The sequence below is a fragment of the Eimeria tenella genome, genomic scaffold, assembly GCF_000499545.2.
Source record: "Eimeria tenella Houghton genomic scaffold, Eth_scaff2, whole genome shotgun sequence".
NCBI classification, from domain to species: domain Eukaryota; phylum Apicomplexa; class Conoidasida; order Eucoccidiorida; family Eimeriidae; genus Eimeria; species Eimeria tenella.
The window spans coordinates 591546-614608 of record NW_013541843.1 but is presented as its reverse complement, the minus strand read 5'-3'; the positions used below and the strand labels follow the sequence as shown (position 1 = coordinate 614608).

The window sequence follows — 23063 nt, the reverse complement described above, 5'->3', positions numbered from 1 at the left end:
CGGGCGGCAAGCAAATGCCCTGGCCTGTCACTGGAAACTGCATGCGCGCCACTTCTGTAGCTGGCTCTTTTAGATTGGATATAGCATTGCCAAAGCACAGAATATCTTTGATCTCCAGCTCTTCCGTGGCCTGAAGGAGCACTCCAGACAGTGGTAACGCAGTAAGCCATGTCATATTTATTGCCATCACTCCACATGAAGCGCGAACATTCAGACAACTTTGGCAAATTCGGAGCAGGGTTCCTTCATCTAGTTACGGCCTGAGCAAATGGGTCAGGCAATTGGCCAATGCTGTTTTTCCTGTCTACCGCTCTCGCTTTGTGTAGTGCTTGGCTGATTACCTTCGTAGGACGGAACGTGACTGTCACGGGAAGGTCGGCCTGCGGCTGTAACGTCCCTTGGGATGGGCTAATAGTTATCAATCCTAGATATGCATCCAAGTTTGAGAAACGGAATGTCATTGGCAACTCCCCAATGTTGGATAGGAGCACATCTCGAGATACCCAAGAGCCAACAACAACTTGTCCAAAAGCGACAGAAGGGGGTCGAAGTCGAAGCTGAAGTAACGGCACACACAGAATGCAATAGAGGAAATATATCACCCGCACCCTTTTCTGCTGACAGTTCCTCTGATGTAGGAAGATTTGTGTGAGCACTGCAAATGCACATCGGTCATGCACTCGACTATCTCCATTTCACTAGATCATCAATTTTCACCTCTGCTTCGAAACACTTTCCAGATATCTTGCACAGGAAAACCGGGACTGTCTGGGGACCATGAACGCTTTCAATTTGGCAATCTGCGACCAAAGGTAACTGGAACTCTTTGCATGCTGCAGTGGGTCGAAACAGAATTTCAGCCGAAATGCTTTGCTTTGGGAGCAATTTAATCATCGATGAAGGTGAAGAGTGAGGTCTCCAGCTGACACCATTTGCACTGAGAATGCACACAAAGGGAATGACACAAGGAATCAAAGGAAGCTTTTAATGAACCGAAAGTCACAGAGGAACCCTTGCAGAGCTACATTATGCCGCAATGCGACAACTTAGACTTTGTGTCAGCCGTAATTAGCTCAAAGACCTGAGCTGTCCATCTGGGCTCTTTAAATAGAAAGATAGTGGCTTCTTAGAATGGTTGATGATGCGGATGACTTGGCGTGAGCCTTTTCCGCGCAGCACTGGTTGAAGCTTAACGACGCCGTTGTCCGTGCCTTGTGCTTCCATCCTGCCAGAAGATGAGCATATTGGTCTTGGACTAAGCAGATGAGTACTCCGTGACTATGGGTGGCAGGAAGATAACGCACGAATTTCCTTTTGAATAGAGGGTCCGCACCTCCTGTTCAGGATGGTGCAGTTTCATGGCAGAATCGGATATGTCAGGATCTTTAGGATCTTTTGTCAGGGTTAATTTTACAGTAGCACAATCGTAAATGGAGATTCACACCTGATGGAAGTACCCCTTCCGAAGACTTGTATCATGGCAGCGGGCTGGTCGTTGACGAAGAATGGGATTTTAGCCTGGTACAACTTCGCTTCTCGAGGGCTGAAAGTAATTGGGACTTCTATAACCTCTTCAGGGGACAAACGAAATTGTACTGGTTTAAAGTCAAAGATTGGCGTCGGCGAGAACGAGGATGAGATGGAGCATTCGTGATGGGCATCTGTGTTCGTTATCTTCAGAACAGCTCTAGACGATATCCGCGGTGCAAGGGGCATGGCGTCAAAATGCGCATCCATTGTATCCGGTGTGAACAGTATTCCAAAATCGTGTGTTGTGAATGAAAAGGAAACCTTGGGGACTGTACTAGAGCCAACTAGCAGTAGGCTACAGATTGTTTTCCCCTGGACATCGCATATTGCTTGCAAAGACTGCAGTGTAGTTGATGCGTCCGGGATGAAGGTAGCTGTGCAATCAAACACTTGTCCCTTCTGGACAAACCCTGACATAAAGGCACGGCAATACAGCTTGAACACACAACGGGATGCAGTGGTTCTGGCAAGTAGACTGCAACAAAAACATTTTAGGCTGGCGTGCAAAATCTCGCTTCCAAACGGAGTGCAAGCACACATTTGAATGGGCACTAGTTGAAAGGATTGTAAATGCACCATTTTATAGCTTTGTGAAGGCATGTGAACGCTTAGAGCAGTGCTGGGGTGGCATGTTGTGAGCTGAACCTTTCTATTTTGTCATACCATGAACGGAAAATGTTGCATCTGATGTGAGAAAGGTACAAAAGGCTATCTGAAGGTGTCTTTATGAGGCTTGGTGAGAGGTCGCGACGCTGACTAAATTTGTTAATGAGCATTGTTACTTACTTTGCTAGAGTCGCACATCTGGGAATGAGTCAAGCAAGCACTTTGTGATGAAGCCCGTCTGGCTGCTTACCTGCAGCTGGCTGGATCGTAATACGCCTGGGACTGTCGCCTTTTTTCTGGTCTTTTGTTATCCACTTGAAGCTAAAGTCATACTTTCCGTTGTTGCCTATCCGCAAGATGACCTGTTTAGTTTGCCCCGCTAGTACACACCCGAAGTCGAAACGCTCTGAAGTCCCCTGCAGGGGTCGTTCGGCCTCTGAGTACACAGACAAGAGCACAGGTTTTCTTCGTGCCTGATTTTCATGCTTTGCTGGGAGCAGTACAAAGACAGGAGACCAAACAACTTTGGGGCGTGAAGAACGACTGATATTGCAAAGAAAAGAACGTCTGCGACCGTTGTTAGTGACGTGCCCGGAGCTCACCCTTATCGACGAGCTTCACGAAGGGGACGAGGCAGTATCCTTCCCCCTTAATATCTAGCCTAAGTGTTCTAAACTTTTGTGCGATCCTGCAAGGAATGCTGACGCTTATGTTCTTTTGCTCCGTGAAGCACAGCTGCACCTTAATCACGGTGGAACTTTCCGGACCCACACTACCACTAAGTGGCATTATTTTCAGCTCCGATCCAGTGTCCTTTAGGTGAGCGCTAAAACGGGATACAGCAAAGGCCGAACGAATCAACGCCGTTGTCTCTCAGGTGGGGCGAAGGAAGCTTGTAAACTAGGCTAAGCAAGTGGTGGAGAAAAATGTAGTTAAATAAAGGCGAGTTCCCCGAAAAGCACGTCTGTCCAGGCAGCAATAATTAAATTTAGTGGTTTTCTCAAACCAAATTTTTTATTTTATTGGACCTATTACGTGCTCAGACAAACTGTTTGCCGAACCCCTCAGATGTCATGGAAAGCCCTGTAGTGTAGTGAAAGCTTCCTTTACAAGGATGTGCCGCCCACCGATCAAATTGGAAAGTTATCGGAATGGATTCTTGGTTGCGCAGAATGATTGTTTCTTGAACAAGCCTCCCAGTCATCGTAGGCGGAAAGATTATTCGAGATACTTCGAATGCAACGCGTGGCTCTGTAGTCCTCCCAACCAGTAGCAGCATCTGTACCAGTTGCCTTGCTGAGCGCCCGCAGCACAATCCATCCAAGAAACCACTGAAAAGCTACCACTCAGGCTGTTTCGATTTCCATGCCCCGTTTGGTCCACTAATTCATCACGATGTGCTCCGCTTAACAGAAGCGCCTTTTACGTTCTTACAGAGCTCGTAATTGGATTCTTGTTAGTATAAAGCGGGAAGCTAGTAGGTTTATATCGCTTTTTAGACCCTTACTGTTTACATACAAGGTATTGAGAATGCCCAGAGTCTTTCGCTCACACCAGGTTGTGTGGCGCTGTATTCAAAGATGAGTTCGGTCTTTCGACCAGCGAGAATACGGCCGCGGCGCGTCATACATTTGAAAGGCTGCATTGGCTGCATTGGCGAATCCTCGGCCCTAGGAGTTGCTGCGATTTGATCAGGGCTATGTGCTGGTTCGCACTCAAAGTCAACATCGTTGGCCGTTGGGTTGTGCACGTATATGCGGCGTATATGTCGTACACCAACTCCGATGCCCTCAATCTCAACAACCTGTAACCGCCCAGACGTGCATTTGCGTAATCAGAGAGACGCATTACTCAGTTCACGCATTGTGTGTAAAGCGATATTATGCTACATTTCCACTTTTCCCCTTCAATGACCAAAAGCCTTTACACCAGTACTCGTTGAAGCAAAACATTGCTGCGAACTCTGTAGGATTCCTGATGAGGCACTCACCGCTACATTATCGTCGAGTGCAAGAGTAGCGTTCTGTGGGCGGCGTTCAAAGTAGTCCGTTGGCGGTATTTCTATATGACAAATCGGTCGAATAGCAGTGGCGTAAACTGGCACCGAAACACGAGATGATCCGTGGAGAAAGTTCGGGAATTCGCAGACGAGGTTCCTGCTGAAATCCGTTATATCTTTGGGAGAGAATGTTATTTGCACTTGCTGCGAAGAGAGAAGGAAATTCTCTTGTAGTTTCCTGGCTTGCCTTCCAGCATCATACAGCCTACTCTTGGTAGCTCTAGTACTAAAGTGCCATCAGGCAAAAGTGTGCATTGCCACAAAAGTGATCTCCATGATCGTTCACTAGCACTTGCAATTGTGCCCCACATTCTTCACTTGCCGGTACACCGACAAAGATCTCACCTGCTGACCCCCACCAGGAATACAGCCGCGAGAAGGTGCTAATTTATAAAAGCAAGGATCATCACGTTGACTGTCCCGCTCGAAAAAAAGTTCATATGGTAAAGACACCGCAGAGGTATTGTTCTGCGCCCAAAATGCACCACAAGTTTTTACATTATGTGTTTTACACAGACGTACAGTATTTACAAAACGCTGGTATTCAGCGCAAAAATGAGCTTTACGGTTTGGAGAGCATTCAAGTCAATTCCACGCACCACCATAAAAAAGAATACGCGCGATTTTAACAGGCTTGTATCTTCGAAGTCAATCCGTGAGACGCTCAGTTCGCATTGTCGAAAATCGCTTGCGGCTGATATGTAAAGTAGTAGTTCCTCCGGGTGCGCTGGGTCTTCTTTCCCTACAGTTGCCCCGTCTATTCTAGCTTCGCTTTGCTTGCTCTTGCCCTTCCCCTTAGCTTTTGGAGCAGGCTTTGGTGCGGTCATACTACTTTGGAGACACTGCGCATATGAAGTTGAAAAGGTGATCGCGTGGCGAGAAACACTGAGAGCCTCTTCAGTTCTGAATGCAATAGAGACGTCGCATGCTTCGTTTGGAGCGAGCGTCCCTATTGCTGGTGCCAGGACTAATACGTCTTTTAGTTGACCCAAAGACTCAGCGTTTAGCTCGAATGAGATGGCCTGTGTTGACAAGTTTCGAAGCGAAAGAATTTGTGCAGCTGTCTCTCCGAGTGGGACTTCCTTGAGCATGAGATGATTTCCATCAAGGAGTTCACCATCATTAGTATTCGGGTCACCTTGGTTGGGCGGAGGTACTGCAGACCAAATAAGCTCTTCTGTAAAAGCTGCACCTTTGAGGTGAATGTCCACATTTTCAAAAGGGTTGGCATAAGTCGAGATGCGAAATTTGTATTCCCAGTCTCCTGGCGTTTGCGGCCGGTAAGCTAGCTGAGACAGTAAAGGAGCTCAAAATCTTGGCAATAACGGGAACAAAAGCTTTACAAGCGAGCGTAGGCAGTGCACTGTCCTTGATACATTACTCTGTGCTGGAGAAGTGAAGAAGTGTAATATAAAGCGCGGCTATCAGTTCACACGGCTGGGGTGCGCTGGACCCACAGAAAAGGTACGCTCTTCTTTTGGCATCAGAGTGAGTGAGTGGGGCATGGTGAAATCGACGAAGTCACATTTTGGAAGCAGCAGCCGGGCTGTTGCGGGAACTACTCCTTCATTCTTGAATAGAACAGGAATTGCCACGGTCCGGTGAACAGCGACCCGCCCGAAATCAAAGTGTGGCAGGTGGCTCTTTGGCTCTGAATTGACACAACACACCCTCTGGTTCTGGTGAACTGACAGCGAATAGCTTGGTTCACATGTCTGTACTCTGAAGACAACTGCCACGTCCTTGCACTTGCTGCTGTCAAGAACACGTCGTGATGTGTCAACGGCGAATTAACGTACTCGCGTCCCTTTGAGCAACAGAAGCTGGAAAGGAGAATGTTATACTTGGGAGAGTTCCTTCGCCACGTAGATCGAACTGGGCCTGCCCAGAGAGCGAGTTCGCAGACTTTTCGACCGCGATTCGCAAGCAGCAGCTGTACTGCTGCAAGGCTGTTGGCTTGAAAGATAGCATCACATATGCATAATCATGAGGAGCAACAATTATACGCTTTGGTTCCACGTCAAATGGGCAGTCGTCCAACGTCACTTGCTGCACAAAGAGCAAGCAAAATCACTAGAAAAATGTTTTGGGGGGTGCCGAATATCTACGCCCCTGGAGAAGGAAAGGATCTGCGGACTCCTCAGCAGCAACTTGAACCCTTGTCAGCTTCTGGAGAACGTTCTACTTGCATTTTTCTCATGAAGCCCTTTAGCGGCCTGTTTAATTTCAAATACTATTTCTGCAGGAATAAGTTGTGGATTGTCTATCCGTATCGCTTCAACAACGCCTGAAGTTGATCCTGGCAGGCCGCAAATGACCGGTCCAAAACACAGACTGTTCTCTTCTTCCACGAAAATTGTTCCGCTGCGTTTCTTCCAGATTGCATATGCCTCATCCATCGTAGATACTACTTCCTGTTCGTGGAAGAGCTGCTCTGGCTGCACACAACAGTTACAGCAAAATCTATGTGGTGGTAAAAATCTGCACTTGATAGGCTTCTTTTTTGTCAGTAACTACTCTTGCTGGCATACGGATTCTTTGCTTGAAAGCATCACAAACCTTTAAAAACGGTTTGGAACCGCTCAAGATTGATCATTTCGGCACTTTTCTAGCAATATAGGCTACGATGCGTTAGCTTTACAGATCATCTGCGCAGTCATGAGTTCTGTCTTCGTTTGGCTCTAACTCACTTCGAGACTTATGCTTGGAATGCTGCTTTGGCCTTGAATGAAGTAAGTTGCGGCTGGCTTGATGGGACCGTAGGCGTCAAAATCTATTGGTGAAAACGGATCAGCAAAAAATGCAGCGATAGGTCCAATAGAGCTAACAGAGACATTGCCACCTTGATCGACCTTCACACCATTGACCTGAGCAGGTGCACACCATATCGAATTTTTGAGACTATCATGGACTTAAAGAATAAGATGAGAGGCATACTAAGCTGCGCCTTGAAGCAAAAACACTACACACGCACTATTTGTATGATGCCTGTAAGTCTTACTAACAATGCCAGATTGAGCAAGTGTGATTCATCTCCTTGTGCATTGTATTCGACTTGGATAAGCGCCTTTGTCCCAGGTTCCAGTTGGCCGCGAACGGGGACTACCCTAAATGGCCCAAATGTTGCCCCAGGAAACTTTTCTGGAGTCTTTCCTTGAGACTTTTGCGGCTTCCCCTGTTTTGGTTTCTCTCCCTTTTGAACGGCTTCAGCTCCACGTGTTGGTTCTTCGGGAGCAGTGAAAATGCAGTCCTGGTTAGCCAGGAACCACTCGAATGTAAAACGACCCTTGTTCTCCAGCACGACAGGCCTGGAAACACAGTGAGCGAAATAGCTTGTCTCTGGCTATCTCAAACACTAAAAGAGCGTTGTCCTCAAGTTAGGTTCTTCTTCTGTGACAAAACGCTCCCCGCATGTACTGCCAGATACCGCCAGACCAGAAAAAGTCTTTTTCTACAGCTTCTATCCAATCTTAAATTTAAGAATTTCAGGTTTAAATATACGGCTTACAATGCGCTTGTTTTTCCGCTTTCCACTGGGCCAAAATTGAGGCCCCGAGGGGGAGATAATGATATTTCGTTGAACGCTACTAGCGCCATGACTTGAAGTGGCTGGATTGGCGGCTCTAGCTGCCAGCCAGAGTCACTATCTTGGATACTGACTGCAAGTTCTTCTGTGCCTGTGAGCTCAACTTCGTGAGGGCAGCTAAGGCGTGCAACACACGTTCGTTGTTCCCCTGGCCTGATGTCCCCTCGCTGGGGACTTAACGTCAGCAAGCTTCGAAGCGTTGGGCTGCTCACGCTGAGATCACACAAAAAGGTTGAGAATAGATTGAGCGACTCTCTATATTTGAGCGAGCAGCAAGCTATAAGGAACGTGTTGAAATCCAAGTATGTCCAGTCATAGTTTCTTGTGGTGCACAGGCAGAACACAAGGAAGCAACTCTCTTAGCAGGAACGTCTCGAAATCGCCGAATACTGACTGAAGTGTATAGTGGCCGGTGTTTCTGTTGGGAGTTCATGTGGGGAAAAGGGATGGTGAGTGAAAGTTTTTCGCCACATTCATGTAAGCAGTCTTACCTGACATCAAAGCGGATGCTGTATTTCCCCCTGTTGAAGATAGTGTAGGGTATCTCAGCTTCTTGGTACGCTTGCACCTTACCGAAATCGAGAATACGCGTTTTTGATGGCAGCTCGATTCCCGCATCGATGCAAAATGGTTCTGCCGAAACTATTCGAGGAAACACAAAGATTATCACAGTGTCATGAGTTTTAAAAGCTTGCAGTGCTGTAGCATTAGAAGCAACGTGGTTCCCGTTTGAAAACTGCCGGTATATTCCCTTGCGCAACTTCCTAGTTTCAAACGGTAGTGCAATGAGGTCAACTTGACTTGTTGCTGATCACTAAGTAATGAGTATTGACACAATGGAAAGAACAGCCCAGAGCAATGCCATGAGACCGGTTAAGCTGAAAAAAGGCTTTGCTGTCTGATGTAGTTGCTGCTCACTTGCCAAGAACTTCACTTCAGAGCTGTTGGCTATTCCTTCAGCATCACTACACTTAAAAGTGAGACGGCACTGCGCAGTAGAAGCCTTCAGAGAGGCTTCGTAGGAAATATCAAGCGGCTGGCTGGAATATGGTTCCAATGTACCCCCTTGCTCCGGGTCAAACGAAAAGCACTTTATTGGTATTTCTTGAATAGAAAAGCTCCATCGCACTGCAAAACCAGTCGGGTTCTCAATTAAGATCCTCCTGAGCGTATTAAAATTCAAAAAGACAGCCAATCTTTCTCATGACGAGAAGCCTGCTTTCAAGTACGTCGCCGCAAATCTTGGATAGGCTTCAAGGATTCATGAATTTTGTAGTCTGGATAATATTTATAAGCCCTCACAAATGAACTGTTAGTGGCTTGTTCATAAGTCACGGGAAACAAGAAGAGGGCGTTCGGGCTAGTAGCATTTTGCCAAAGAATGCTAATGTGCTGTTGTTTTCGCCAAACGACTAACCGCTTTGCAGTGTGGCCCGCGAGTATTCTTCCGAACGCGACGCTGTCTGTTTGCAAGCATATTTTAGGGGCTATGCAGCGAGACAAAAGCTTTACCTCAAGCGGCTGGTGATTGTCTGATACGCTCAAGATTAGCTTGTCTGCAACCTCGCCTTCGTACTTGGGTAGACACCACAGGTGCATGCATGCTGTTCCATTAGGTGGGAGCGTTACTTCAGAAGGAAATAATGAAAAAGCAAGATCGCCTGCTTGACCTTTGGGAGGCCTACGACTCCTCATCGCCTCAACTGAATAACAGCACCCTTGTTACTTATTAAAACTCTTATATATTGGTAGGTATTTTGCGGGAGCTTACAGGAACGTTCAATCTTTCTGACGAGGCACGCACACATTGCGATCACCTATTCAAGCAGCGTATTTTGACATCTATTTAGAGCTCGCACGAATGAAATTGAAATAATTTATGTGAAAGTTTTCTAATCACCTCACCTCCATCTGTGTTAGTTCCTCCAGCAAAGCTCCCCTTCACGGTAGTTGTGAACGGCGACCCGTTCTTCAATGTAAGTGAGGTCATGAAGTCCAAAAGCTCTGGGGGTATTTGCATAATGTTTATTTCTTCAGCCGGAATCACCTTGGAGTACAGAGACTTGACATTTGCTGTCGAACGCCCAGAGAGAAGCTCCCCCCAATCAAAGACGCCCTGTGTCGTAAATCGAGTTCTCATACAAGGTGATGCCAAGCACTTTTTAGAGTCTGCTATTGCCTGCCCCATCTATTCTTCTTGCAAGCCTTATGGAGGTGCAACGGTTCATTTTTTAAGAACTCGCGAAGGGTGGTGTAAGGTACTACAAGCACGTTTCGTAAGTTAAGCTACGGGACAGAGCCTCAAAACTATTCGTAACACTCTACAGGCTCCCCAAAAGGTTTGTAAAAACCTTGTCACGGTTCCTAGCGTATATTTATCATTCAGCACCATGGTGCAAGAAATTCGGTCTTGCCACAAACACTTGCAGCAGTGACTGGGCTGGCTGAAATTTAGGTGGAGGCGTGATTCTCAAAATCTCTTTGAGCAGGCCGAAGTGCATATTCACCTCGTCGCTTATGTATGTCTTCTTCAAACCACAATCAGCTGGCCTCTCTTGCACACTACGCTCAAATAATCCTTCGGGAAAATTCAGAAGCCTCGGTACAGAACAGGTGGCCTTTGTTTCAAGCCGAAATATTTCGGGGTCGCCAACTACAGAAAAGTGAAGAGTGCACGCAAACTCTCCCTCTTCATCAACAAAGCACTTAAGGAGAAACCTCTGTTCGCTTTGAGGCTGCAAAATCCACCTTGCTACCTTCATGAACCCTGGCTCCACTGCCAATCGTGCAAGTAATCCATCTTCTTCTCCGCTGCACAGTTCATTCACTCAATGTTAAGGACTCTTCCAAGGACATTTGACAGTGAGTATTTTGCGACAGGAAAGCACCAATATTTTGAATGCCTGCGGCATGATAGTTGTAATACTGTACTACAGAGACATTATCGGTGTTTTACGGCATTATCTTGTAACTGCGCAGAAGCTTACTAGCTGCTGCTCTTACCCTCTGTCTTGCTTGGATTTTGACCGAGCATTGGTTGATTGTCCTGAATCTCTTGCTCTCCTCGACTTGTTTCTCACTTCATCTTCTTCAGACTTTTCTTGCGCGGAAGAAGGGAGAGGTGTTAATAACAGAAGCTTCGATGGGGGTTCCACTTCAAGTGAGCGAGGAGGGTAATGAACGACTTCCTGGATGTCTGGAACCGGTATCGGCGGCTCATTTGGGATAATTGGCTCTCTGAGAAGCTGCAGTTGTCCAAGGAGCGACTCAATGGGTAGCGCTGAGCTCACATACCCCGAAGAGAATGTGATAACGCGAGATGGTGCTCCTAAAGACGACTTGCGACTGCCCCTTCTTGAATTACTACAAGAAGAGGCAGGAGCTGAGGACTCTTCCACTTCATTCTTGGCTTCTTTCAACATTTCGTTCTCTGCAGATGAGTAAGCCGAGATCTGATCCTGTACAAATGATTGTGCCGCTCTGGTCGAGCTTAGGTATGCTTCAATTCTCTGGCGCGACTGTTGAAGAACGTGGTACTCTTGCTTCAATGACTCCGTAAGTTCGTCCGTAACATGTAAGGGCAACTGAGAATTTTCCCCCTCTGAGGCACTTGGCGGTCGTTTGCGTCTGGAATCCGACGTTGACGCAGACGCTGAACCTTGGCCACAGTCTAGTTGCTCCATTATTTCACGTTCTCGCTGAAGCTGTTTCATTAAAAGTCCCCGGTAAAACGCCACGCCATCTGCAACTAAATTGTGCGCTGACTCGCCTTCGCGGTGAGACATTGCTGGCTGTCCGAACTGTGACATTCAAAGCAAGAAAACAGTGGTCGGTTAGAAGGCGCAGTTCTGTCAATAGCTGGAGTACTACTCTTTCAGGTATGAAATTCCCGTATCAGTAATTTATATCCACACCTTGCATGCTTTTGACAAGCCTTATAGCTGTAGCCTCACCTTCACAATAACAACCATAATGTCTTCATTAGAAAGACCTCTGGCAATGGAAACTGCTCCATCTGCAATCGACGGACAATACGAGCTTGGCTCAACGCGAAAAACTGTCCCAGCAAAGCAGTCAGGCTGTGCTACGCGAAGCTTTACTGCTGCCGTGAGACAGTGGAGTGGAAGCCCTGGGTTGGTGCCTTCTGCGCGGCGGTCGGCTTTTCCGGGCCTTGCCTTGTTGTCTGGATAACACAGTAGATTTTTTTTTGCATTCAGGGCCTTTCTACTTGCGCGTAAGATGCTGGAAAACTTTAAATTAGTAGGTGTTCCTTGTGGAATGTTGCTAGTAGTATTTTGCCGCAGTTTGTCTGTGGCAAACATTGTAAACAGTTGGAACGCAGCAAGCAACTGCCACCCTACTTCTTCTGCCGCCCGTTGCTTCTCCATCGCCTTCCTGAACTTCAAGAAGCTTAATCATCTCTTCAATAACGCTCGCGTTCTCTGCACCAGCCCCTCGAAGCTTATTTTTCTTTCCGGCAGCAGATAAGGCCCAATCTACGCATTCATCAAGGGTTAACTGTTTCCTCATCTCACCACCAATGTACGCTGCAACATGGCGCTTCCCACTGCTGATTGGGCCCAAGATTATCGCACTTTGCCTGAGCATGCACTCACATCCGCCTAGTTATCTTTCGAACCTTTTTTCTCCAATCCCAATTCCATTTTGATCCCTAAAGCCATGAAGAAGCAACTAGTGGCCTGCCCGTTGATGGTCTGTCCACTTATCTCTAGAGCAGGCCCAATCATTAGATTTGCTAGGCAGGCAAAATTTTGATACAAGACTGTGAATCTCACCTGCATGGCGGCAAAACTCTATAAGGAAACCCTTGAGGAGCTTCGTAATCAGATTCGTCGCTGCTTATTTCCAGCTGTTGACTTTGTTCGGTTTCAGGTTCCCTTGTGATACCTTGGAGCCCACCTCGTGCGCTATTAGGGGTTTCAATTTTTGTCAGAGTCCCATCTGATTCCCTTCTATTAGTAGCGGCATTTAGAGCCTTTCTCATTGCAGCTCTGCGCACTCTAGACCAACAGGGCTTTCCCGGAGGCCTGAACGCAAGCAGACAAGAGCTCATACGGAAAAGCCTGCAGAGCATTGGAGAGTCCTATGCTATTGTGCAAAGCCCAGGATTAGCCCGCTTGGACTGAACGATGAAAGAGGCCATAACATTGCTACACAGCAAGTGAAATCAAGAAAAGCAGGGAAAGAACGTCCCGTCGACGTTTCGAGCCGAACAGCTGTATTTTGTCTGGAGACTACAGTTATAAGTCCGCCACACTCAAAAGATTGATAGTATGCCAAATATCCTTGTGTGGGTAATACTTAATTAAGCATGCATTGCTTGTCGTGAATAGCACCTGACAGGCAACAAGGTGATCCCCGACTCATCGAAACCATCGAATTCGCGAAGCAAGGCATTTGTTTGCCTGTACAAATCGTCGAATTCCAGAGAAAATATCTCGTAGGGCTCGTCGGAGTTATTTCGGAGTATTACTTCTTGCCGCAGTGTGTGCATAGGGAGGCTGTATCCAAAATCCACAAGGGAAGGAACGAATTCCAGGCAAGGAAGCGCCGGAGCCCCTCTTGCTACTACACATTTCCATTTAGGGTTGTCCTCAATGCAGAAAATCAGTCGAGCACAGACTTCGTCGCCAGCTTTCTCTGGGGAAAAGTGGACCTTCAAGTCAATCCACTGACCTGAAGGCAACTGCTGCTATGGAATCTTTTGAATTGAGGAAATAAAAGGGTGTTGCTCAAGCTTTCTCCAGATACTCACGCAGCATGAGCCATGCATCGGAAAATATTTTGCCGCATACTTATGACATCAAAGTTCTCAAGGCGTGCTCAGATGCAGGCACACCTGGTTCAACAACCGACTGTTTCGGTTCAACTCTGAAGCACCTAAGAGCTTCACGTTGGGCCTTATCACCCTTGTCAACCGTGTCCCGATACCGCCACTGAGCAGGCACGCTTTTTTCATTGCGGAGTCTCAACGTCACTGTTTTGCGGAATCCTGAGTCACCGCGATAGCAGAATACACCGCTGTCACTGCCTAAAGCAGTCTTCCCCAGATTATATCTTGTCCCAAGAGTTAGCATGTAGGCATATGCGCATGACGCAAATTATGGCGGAAACTGTGACAAACTATGGCCTGGCGAGTAACCTTCCTTACTCTACTGCAATCTACTCAAGCTTTCTGTTTTTCGAAACATGAAACTTGATTGGGTGGCCAGCAGGATAATAAAGTTGTTGCAAATTCTTTTCTCAGGACCAGAGAAGTTATTTTGTGCCTTGTGCGCCTCACCCCTTTTGATGCTTTGAAAGTCAAGTGTGTCTGCCGACAAGGAAAGGTCGGGCACAACGAATTTGGCTTTAAGAATTATTTGGTAGCTAAGGTTTCCTGAAACAAAGGCCGTGAGTGGGACATTAGCATCTTCTTCTTTATCCCGCTTGGCTGTGACAGTAATTGTCGTCTTCTCCTTGGGTTGCAGACGGTTTATCACTTCTGGCTCCACACAAAACCCAGTTCCAGACAAATCCTGAAGAGAAAGAGGGAAGTTACGAAGTCAAATATACAATAAATATAAGATATAAAAGCACAGGGCGCATATTGCAGAGAAGATAAGCGTCTTATTGTTGAAAAGCAATTATGTTTGCTGTTGTGACAGGCTGCCAGATTTCGTGTTTGCTGCCAGAACAAGTGCATCTACCAAGCCTAAGCATCTTTTCCAACCTTTTTATTAATCTTGACTCCATACGCCTGGGAAGAAGCATTGCGCAGCTGCACTACTCTTGTTTTCGATTGGCCGACGACAACGCTTCCAAAGTCAAGCACATATTTCCCAGGAGTTGCAGCGAAAGCTCGTTCCTCCCCCGTAAGCCGAAAATTCGAAATCGTTGCTGACTGAGAGTGGAATCACAATAAATGTTCCTTAAGAAGGTTCCTTCACCTGGCTTGCAGCTATGTTATCCATTTGAAGGCGGGCTAACGAACGCGCATTAGGCTTGCACGTTGTAATTCAACCCAGTCAGCACTGATTATTATAATTTGGCGTATCAAGCTAATTACCAGCCTCACACATAAAGATGAGCTGGAAGTCTGCTTAACGGTCCTCTTGTCATTTTCCCCAGTACTGGGAATGTCCAGCAAATCCACAGTACACTGCCCTGAGTTACACCTGGACGTCGACATCGTAGCCTTGCACCACAGCACAATCAATGCCTTCAGAACTTTTTCAAAAGCAGCTAAAATTTCCGCCGTTCCCCAGAGAAGTATCAGTAGTCTGTGAAAACTAACCAGCAAGTGACGTTCGGCAGCGTACTCTGTTGTAATACTCGAGCATTATTTTGCAGAGGCTCTGCCGATCAATCTCTGCCGCTTGTTGCCAAGTAGGCAAGGCCGTCGCTATTTCGACGGAAGTACAGGCATCTGCTTCAAATGCATACATCGCGAGAGAGCAGATAAACGGAGCGATGGTAATTTTAGGACGGAGGAATGCTACGAACCGCTGTATTTCGATATAGCAACTCAGCGCCCAGACTGCACTTTTTGAAAGGGATCAACACCTACTCTGGTCTAATTTGTCGGAATCACTATCATCAGGTGCTCGAGGGAGTCCCATTAAAAGGCATCGATACGTTCCTCTGGCGCGAAGCGTGACAGCAATAGGGTCACAGTGATCGACTTCCACGAAGACTTGTTCGATAACTTCATCTGGTATTCCTGCAATGGGAAACGCATAAGCAAAAAGTTTCACACATATACTGGTCTGGTCAGTTATTCGATCGATTTCTGAGTCATTCGAAAGCACAGTGACAGGTTTTATGGATAGGAAGGGAAAAAGTCTTTTAATGGGATTCCCTCGAGCAGTACTACTTGCCCGCAATAAATTTTACTTCGAGCTTCATCTTTTCATTTGCCCTAATAAGCCCCTCTCTTTTCGGTACCTCAATGCTCCATGGTCTGGTAACGCGTCCCATGTCAACGGCAAAGCTAAGATCAACGTATCCGCCGTTCATCAAATTTACCTCTGCAGTGACCGGTTTGAGGTATGGCACCTCGCCGAAATCGAATTCAGTCTGGCTGACCCTCAAGCGCGGAAACGAGGCACGGCCTACCACTCAAGGCACGTAAATAATGGCAAAGCCCTAATTTATCAAATATTCTGACACTACACTTTAAACAGGTGCATCCACTATGTCCTTCATTACAAAATTAGTCTGGTTCAATTGAATGCCTGCCCTGAAGTTGCGTACCTATGAGGCGCACAGGGTATTCAGGTCCATGACTCACGCTGCACAAGGCAACAGCGGAGACCTCGTGATTAGGTAGCCCCCAATATCGGACATTAACTGTTTCAGAAGCACCTGGCTCAATACTTCCTGTAAAAGGTGCAAAATCGAAGACTTTATGGATGGAGATAGAGGAGCCTTCTGATTCCACGGGTTCATTATTCTCAGCGCCTGCAGGAATGACACAGTTTTCCTCCAACTGCTTTCTTTTTCTACTGCTGAATTTTCAAAAGGGAAGTGCACGGCCCGAAGCCCACGGCGCACCGTGCTGAACTACGTGTTGCTGTACATTTGAGGTCATCGATTGAGTAAGCGTCTGTCAAGAACCAGCTGTACGTCACCGGTACTCCACTGGTGTTTCTCATGCGTAGGGGAATTCTCTTTGTTGTCTCATTCACAATAAACCCGAAATCAAGCACGTTTTCCTCCAGCTCAATGTTTGGAAACTCTGTCTCTGCCTCCAGTGACACCACGTCTATTCGTGGATGTTCTTTGGAGCTAATTTCTAGTGATCCCCTGTGCTCACAGCCACCGCACGCCCCAATGCGTGCACTGAAAATTTTTTTTCAAGGTCGGCTCGATGTTTTGTAGGCCCTGATCCTTCTTATCACTACTTTCAAGGCAGAACAATGGCTTCTGGGGAAAGTGCTGCTCAGAAACTACGGTGCCAAAGGCTTGGTTAGGTGCTTAAGCGATGCGACTGCTGTGTTATGTCAAAGCTCACTTTGTTCGGGATGAATGCCGGCCATTGTGGTAGGTGTCAAAGGAGACAGTCACTTGCGATGATTCTTGCGGGCCTAATGAGAACATTTTAGGTTCTACATCAAACGGATGTGTTGCCTTCCCCTTGCATCGAAGAAGGATGGGAGAGTTATTGCTTATGGTGATCGACTGTCGAAGAATATCCGTTTCATTTTCCAGTCGCCAAACGTGCCTTGTAGACAACACAAAAAGCGTCAGCGGCATAGTCTGGGGAACTTCAGGACTCGGAGTAAGCCACTAGCACAATACAAAATACATGGCATTTAGACTACTTTCGAGGCTCCTTCATTTTATCACAGCAAGCTTCATCTTGCAGTGTCTCACTTAAACGATAAAGAAGAAGGCGTCGCAACAAGATTGGGCGTGAAAAAGTCTGCTGTTGCGAGGGTTCGGGCTACGCGCACAGGTGTGGTCCCAGCACCCAGTGACTCCTGGCAAATAATGACTTGCGAAGCTCTACCTGGAAATGTGCTGAGGGCTTCAATTACAACCTGCAGCAAGACTTGAACATTGCAGCTCCTGAAATGAAGGGCAAATACAGTGAGGATGACGCCTAATACGCAATTTTAATTTCGCCGGGAGGAAATGCCTCACCTCCATCGAGCTGTCTGGGCCAAGGGGGAACTCGTTCGGCTCTACCGTGAATTTCCGCTGTGATTCAGGGGTCTGCCGAGAGTAAGCGCTTCTTGATCCATCTAGAAAGTGAATATGACGCATGCGGCTGCCCCTATTAAAGACTTTGAATGTTTTGCGCTTGGCGTTGCTAGTGCACACCTGTTGGAAATCAGTGCAGGGCCCAAAGTCCTCCAGTACGACGGGCGAACCGACAGCCTGAATACACCAAATTATGCATATACAACATGCTTGGAACGCTATAATTTCTTTAAAGTGACGCTGTGTAAAACCTCTGAGTACTCGGGGAATGAATACGGAGTTGAAACATAACTATTTTATACCTGTCCTTTCAGGTACACAATAAAGCTCTGTCCATCAACTGCAGACACCGTCAATTGCCCGGTGGTAACAACTGCTTCACGGAACATTGCCCCAATGAGGATAGCCGCTGACGTCCCTCCATTCAAAGTCATTTCGGGGTTTTTTGCCGTAAAGTAGCCGTGCTTGCTCCGAATGCAGCAACGAATCGATGCTGGAATAGGTGAGGTATTAGTCACATCAACTTGCTGTATCACTTCTTCAAGGCATTTAATCTGCCAGCAATATGTCGCAGAAAAGCTTTAAATATAAATGTAGCCGACGCTATGTACAAGGTCTTTTGACCTGCCGTCCAAAGCATTGTTTATTTGATCCTTCTGGATGGTGGGATGCTAGGATCTCGACATTGTAGACCAAAGAACGTTGTGGGCGGTACAAGAAAGCATACGGATTGCGTGTGAAGCTGAAGTGGTCACGTTCAACTTGCAATGCCTCACCTTTCCCCATTGAAGCTCTTTGGGCTCAATTTTAAGCTTAGGTCCAGAAGCGCAAGCGTTCACTCCCAACTGGAATGGAGTGTCTAGCCCTGCTATGTGTACCAAGCAGTTGAAATTTACGTCACCAGGCGCTGTAGGGTAGAAAATTATTAAAACGGAGACTTCCGAAAGGGGAGGAACCAATCCCTTTGATGGCGACGCCCTTGCGCTGACGTGTTCTCCACCCTGTTGCAAAGACCAAAAATATACCTACGAATTCACTGCGCGAGTGGCGTCCTGTCTTTGTATCGCCTGAACTGGTACTGGAATTCAGACCAGATAGATTTGTAACACCTTTTTCGACGTTGTAAAGCCTAACCTCCAAGGTGACAGTAAACTGGGCAGAAAGACGTGAAGTATTTCTTATAGTGAACGACTTCGTCGCTGCTGTGTGTATAAAAACGTCTTCTAGTACAAGGGAGCTTTCCGGTTCCAGAGCAACGTGTGGAGTCTTGCTTGAGCCCCGAAGAGGCAGTGTGAAGTAGTCTTCAATTAAGCCAGGCAGACCAAAGGCAACCTCTTCTAAGTACGTTTGGGCCTTGGAGGGACAAAGGATGACGTTGAAACTGCCAAGAGCCCCAGCTGGGATTGCCAGAACCTCGGGGCTAATCTTGATATCACAGTATGTATCATCGGTTCTCTTGATCACTTTTGCATTGACCGTTTGAGTCGCACCGCTGGTGTTTTCTAAGGCGACAGAGCGCACTTCTTCAAACCCAAAGGGGATGATTCCAAAATCAACACACGGAACGTCACAGTTAATCTGAGGAGGGATAGCTCTGCCCTGAAACCAGATAGACCGAGCTGAAATAGTACACGCGCGCACTTCAGATAGTGACAGCCATCGCATTCTCATGCAATAGAAGTGCAGTGATGGGAGCTCTGCAGCTTAGTTATATGCGTCAGCAGTATGGTTAATCCAAATCGGGCCTGCTTATCGACCAACGTTTACCTTCAGCTTTAGCAGGATGTCTTCAGGAGAGGACTCAATCGCCCATGGCACAACAACTTCGAATTCACCCACAAAAGCTGGCTTGAGAGATATCTGTACTCTTTCAGCCTTGTTGATGGAAATGCATCCGCCGCTAGGAATAAAATTAATTTCTGTGCCCGCGGGGAACAAGCCTACGAGCGGCTTTACCAAATATGTTGCTGCAATGTCTCCCTGCCAGACGCAAAATTAGACATTGAAACGTGCATTGTTATAGTTGTAGCCAGACAAAAATGCTTCAGACGAAGTGGTTGTCTCAAAGGCATGTTACGCTGATGCAGGGTCCGTGGCCTATGCATCTCAGAGCATTTTAGCACTTGTCGCCACGCCACGCTGGTAGTTTTTGGACCGCAGCAAGAAATTCCTCAAAGTAGCAGGCCTACTGTGTTCACGATCTCGACGTCAAGCGTCTTGTTTGTATACACAACAACGTCCCCAAAATCTAGTTCCGCTTTCGTGAACTTGGCTTGAGGGCCTGTGCCCGTTCCACAAAGCTGTAGTTTGAGACTCTTTTCTCTGCGTTCCACCACGAGGACACGTTGTAATCAGTAAGTAATCACAATGAAATAACCATTGCTTGAGGTAACCCTGTTGCTCATTCGTTATACCTCGTGTTCATTCGTTATACCTGGAAACGTTGGTTCTCAAGCACATTTGCCCAAGCTACTACAAGTGCACCTGCCCTAATACTACGTAATATCACTTAATTTTCTCGAAACGATACGGAGTGCAAAAAGAACAATCCAAGAAGTCACCTCCCAATAATATTTAAGGTAGCCGTGGAGTTGTAAGTTGTCGCCTGGATTGGCGTGAATTGAACGCGAATGTGCTGCGTGGAGTTAGCCCAAACTCTCCCAGATGCCGGCTTTATTGCGAACGAACCGGAAGACACCGTTTCAAAAATTTCGTCAGATTCCTCCAGGCGTTCTTCAGAAGTCCCAAACGACCACCGAAAAGGCAGGTGCTCGTTGGAATTGTTTTCTATGCATAGAGACCTTTCACTGGTCAGGTTAACAAAGGTTGTGCCAAACTTAAGAAGGAACATTGAAAGGGTAACAGCACCCTCAACCACCTTGCATTCCAGCTGCTTCATTTCCTCGCGACCCTAAGGGACAGTACAGCTCGTAGAGCACACCATTCGTACGACAGTGGTAGCGACTCAAGGGGTTGCACGTCTGCTAAGATACCACAAGGCTTGTCGTCATAGCACGGTGTGGCAAAAGCCGTGTATTGGCTCTCCGTTTGCACTCAGAAACACACAAACAGCATCAAGAGTGTGCAAAACACCTCAGCTTACATCATCGTATTTTATCTTCAACGGCGTGTCAAACGTACCGCACCGACATGATTTCACTGAGAAAACTACCTGCTCAAACCAATTGTCGCATCACATTGATGGTTAAAGACAGTGCTCCATGAAGTTGCTTGGCTCGCATATGCCAAGAATAGCTCCGACCAGCTTTAGCGTTGAGCATTTCCTCCAAGTGCCCACCACGACTGGCGCCCAAGTGGTGTGGCTCTAATGTAACACATCTAGGTAGCCTACTGGGCTGCTCTAGGTTAGCATTACACTCTGGGAAAAGGTGCTTACCTGTTGTGAGCCGCCTATGGGGATTGGAAAGCAACCGGGCTGAACTTCGAATGGAGGTGATACTAGTAGTGTTACGTTGGAGTCTGCATTGCCATTGTTGGTCAGAAACATCGTTTTCTCCTTTCGTTTCCCCACAATTGCGGTTTCCAAAGAAACCACGGGTGGAATATTCAAGGAGCACAAGCCTTGGAAGGCCCGCAGTGGGACTAGAAATGTTTCCCGCTGTGTCACAATGCACACGATTATGGGAGCATCTAGTGACACTGAATGTGAAGCGCCAGGTAAATTGCTTGTTTGTATCTCTCCAAAGCTCTGTCTCTTGAAGTTTCGGCGTGACTTCCGAAACCTGGCAGTGCATAGCCGAACTGACATGCAGCAGCCGGTAAGTTTATCGGGATGCAGCCGTTTACGCTGAATGTAGGAAGATGACTTTATATACCTCTGTTTCGAGATGTAAGTCGCATGCATACGTTTTCTTATCACCAGCGCGGAATGTTACCTGCACGGCCTTCACATGCTGTGCATACCTGTTAGCAAATAGAGTCTTTCCAGGCTTTTCTAGCAATTCTGAAAATTCCTTAGTTCACTTCTACTATCTGTGCTCACCAGAAAGTAAGTACTCATTCCTGGGGCTACCTGAACTCCAATTCAACAGCCACAGCGGTTGACAAGACAATGAAGTGCTTTGACTGCTGTTTTCACGTGTATATAGCTACGGATGAGGGATGAATGCTGATCTGAACATGGACGGAATCAAGAGCTGAAGTCTTCTCAATGCATGGCATCTTTTCGTTATGATTGCCAGTGCGATTGTTGTTCCATGTGTTTATCAGCTTTCGTGACGTTTAACATCACAATCTCTTTCATTTCAGAACGGGAACTGCGCGTTCCAAAACGTAAGATGTTTGTCTTTTTGGCGCGAAAAATAGCCCACGAATTCAGCGAAGCCACTTTGAGCAAGATTTGTGTTCCCAAGTGGGAACACAAATTTTGCTTGAAAGTGGCTACGCTGAATTCGTGCGCTATGGAAGGATTAAACGCAGTCCTTTAGAAATTTCTTACTGCTGTAGAAGCCTTTTCTTCCTTCATTGCCGTCACTGAAAAGTGTAGTGAGTCTGGAGTGACTGCCAGCACTCGACGGGAAATGCGATCCTTGTTCCTATGAGCAACAACTCAGTAGAGCCCTCGTGAGCCGCTAAATGTTCATAGAGTCTTCTCTTTGTTGTTTAACTTTGCATCAAGCGCTAGGCTGATTTTCGCGCATTTCATTTTTGCTGAAGTTTTACGGAGCCAACCTGAGTTTGAAAGCAGCATGGTAGACTTTGGCAGCTTCGAAACCGACAAAAAATACGGCTGGAGGAAGAGCCTCAAATAATGGCGACCCGATTGGAATGGCTGAATCTCCGAACAGCTCGTCTCTCTCCGCCACAGCTACAACCTTGTGGAAAAGGGGTTGCAGGGAAGGCACCGAAGGCAGCAAGAGGCGGAATATTTTGGCTGATGTAAGTGCATCAAGCATGTCAGCTCCCGCATGAGAAAGAAGCTGCTGAAGCAAAAAGCGCCGAAGAGGAAAACAAACGAACCCTCCACAGCAGTAATGGAGAGCCAGCTTTTGCGCTTTGCATCATTATTTTGTGTGCAGTTTCAGTCATTGTATGGGCTGGTAGTGTGGGGTTCACTTTGCGCCTTTTTGAAATCGGCTTACTGTGAGCTTCTGAGGAGACATCGCCTGCGGTGCAGCACAATTTCCACAGTCTGCATTGCCCTTGCCTCGAGAAGCTGTGCACGTATTTACGCCGGTTTTGCTCAGACGTTGGGTTTTGTTCTTGAATGATAGTATTTTCGTTGGCCCACATGAACGTTGAGGTTCTTCATTTTCCACAGCATTTTCCCTGACGCTTGAGAAGTCAAAAGAACCTTCGCCTCCTAAAGTCTTCATGCTGAAGGCCTTCGAGTACTATTTTGATCGTTTGTAGGATAAATCACACGTGCATGAGCAGTAAATAGCCTGTGCTTGGATTTTGGCCAAAGAACCCCAAAACAATTGCCTGGTATGCACGTTTTCCAGCATTAAACCAAGATTAAGAGGAGACTGGCGTTTCTTAGTACTTCTCCTCGAACCAATTTAAGACTGACCGCTTCTAGAATGGTTTTTGCTCTATTTGCGATGGCCCCTC

At 47.0% G+C, this 23063-nt stretch overlaps 5 protein-coding genes across 5 annotated transcripts; all 5 read right to left on the bottom strand.

The window, feature by feature from the left end:
• Positions 1-245: 245 nt before the first annotated feature.
• ETH_00029285 (uncharacterized protein) lies at positions 246-1224 on the bottom strand (the record flags this gene model as incomplete). Its single annotated transcript, XM_013374299.1, has 3 exons — positions 246-557; positions 718-937; positions 1082-1224. 3 exons carry the CDS (start codon positions 1222-1224, stop codon positions 246-248), a joined length of 675 nt encoding a protein of 224 aa, XP_013229753.1.
• Positions 1225-1410: 186 nt separating this feature from the next.
• On the bottom strand, positions 1411-5700 carry ETH_00029280 (uncharacterized protein; the record flags this gene model as incomplete). The annotated part of the gene is made up of 9 exons (XM_013374298.1): positions 1411-1940; positions 2387-2572; positions 2739-2962; positions 3198-3432; positions 3766-3940; positions 4127-4339; positions 4541-4663; positions 4795-5484; positions 5629-5700. The coding sequence occupies 9 exons, from the start codon at positions 5698-5700 to the stop codon at positions 1411-1413; spliced, it is 2448 nt and encodes an 815-aa protein (XP_013229752.1).
• Positions 5701-6357: 657 nt separating this feature from the next.
• On the bottom strand, positions 6358-9969 carry ETH_00029275 (uncharacterized protein; the record flags this gene model as incomplete). Its single annotated transcript, XM_013374297.1, has 7 exons — positions 6358-6633; positions 6886-7062; positions 7197-7503; positions 7704-7994; positions 8273-8480; positions 8700-8909; positions 9687-9969. 7 exons carry the CDS (start codon positions 9967-9969, stop codon positions 6358-6360), a joined length of 1752 nt encoding a protein of 583 aa, XP_013229751.1.
• Positions 9970-10159: 190 nt separating this feature from the next.
• On the bottom strand, positions 10160-11566 carry ETH_00029270 (uncharacterized protein; the record flags this gene model as incomplete). Its single annotated transcript, XM_013374296.1, has 2 exons — positions 10160-10592; positions 10785-11566. The coding sequence occupies 2 exons, from the start codon at positions 11564-11566 to the stop codon at positions 10160-10162; spliced, it is 1215 nt and encodes a 404-aa protein (XP_013229750.1).
• Positions 11567-17155: 5589 nt separating this feature from the next.
• ETH_00029265 (uncharacterized protein) lies at positions 17156-22825 on the bottom strand (the record flags this gene model as incomplete). The annotated part of the gene is made up of 12 exons (XM_013374295.1): positions 17156-17326; positions 17430-17666; positions 17792-18043; positions 18266-18490; positions 18519-19088; positions 19257-19469; positions 19679-19811; positions 20051-20400; positions 20887-21108; positions 21949-22045; positions 22182-22432; positions 22592-22825. 12 exons carry the CDS (start codon positions 22823-22825, stop codon positions 17156-17158), a joined length of 2955 nt encoding a protein of 984 aa, XP_013229749.1.
• Positions 22826-23063: the final 238 nt, after the last annotated feature.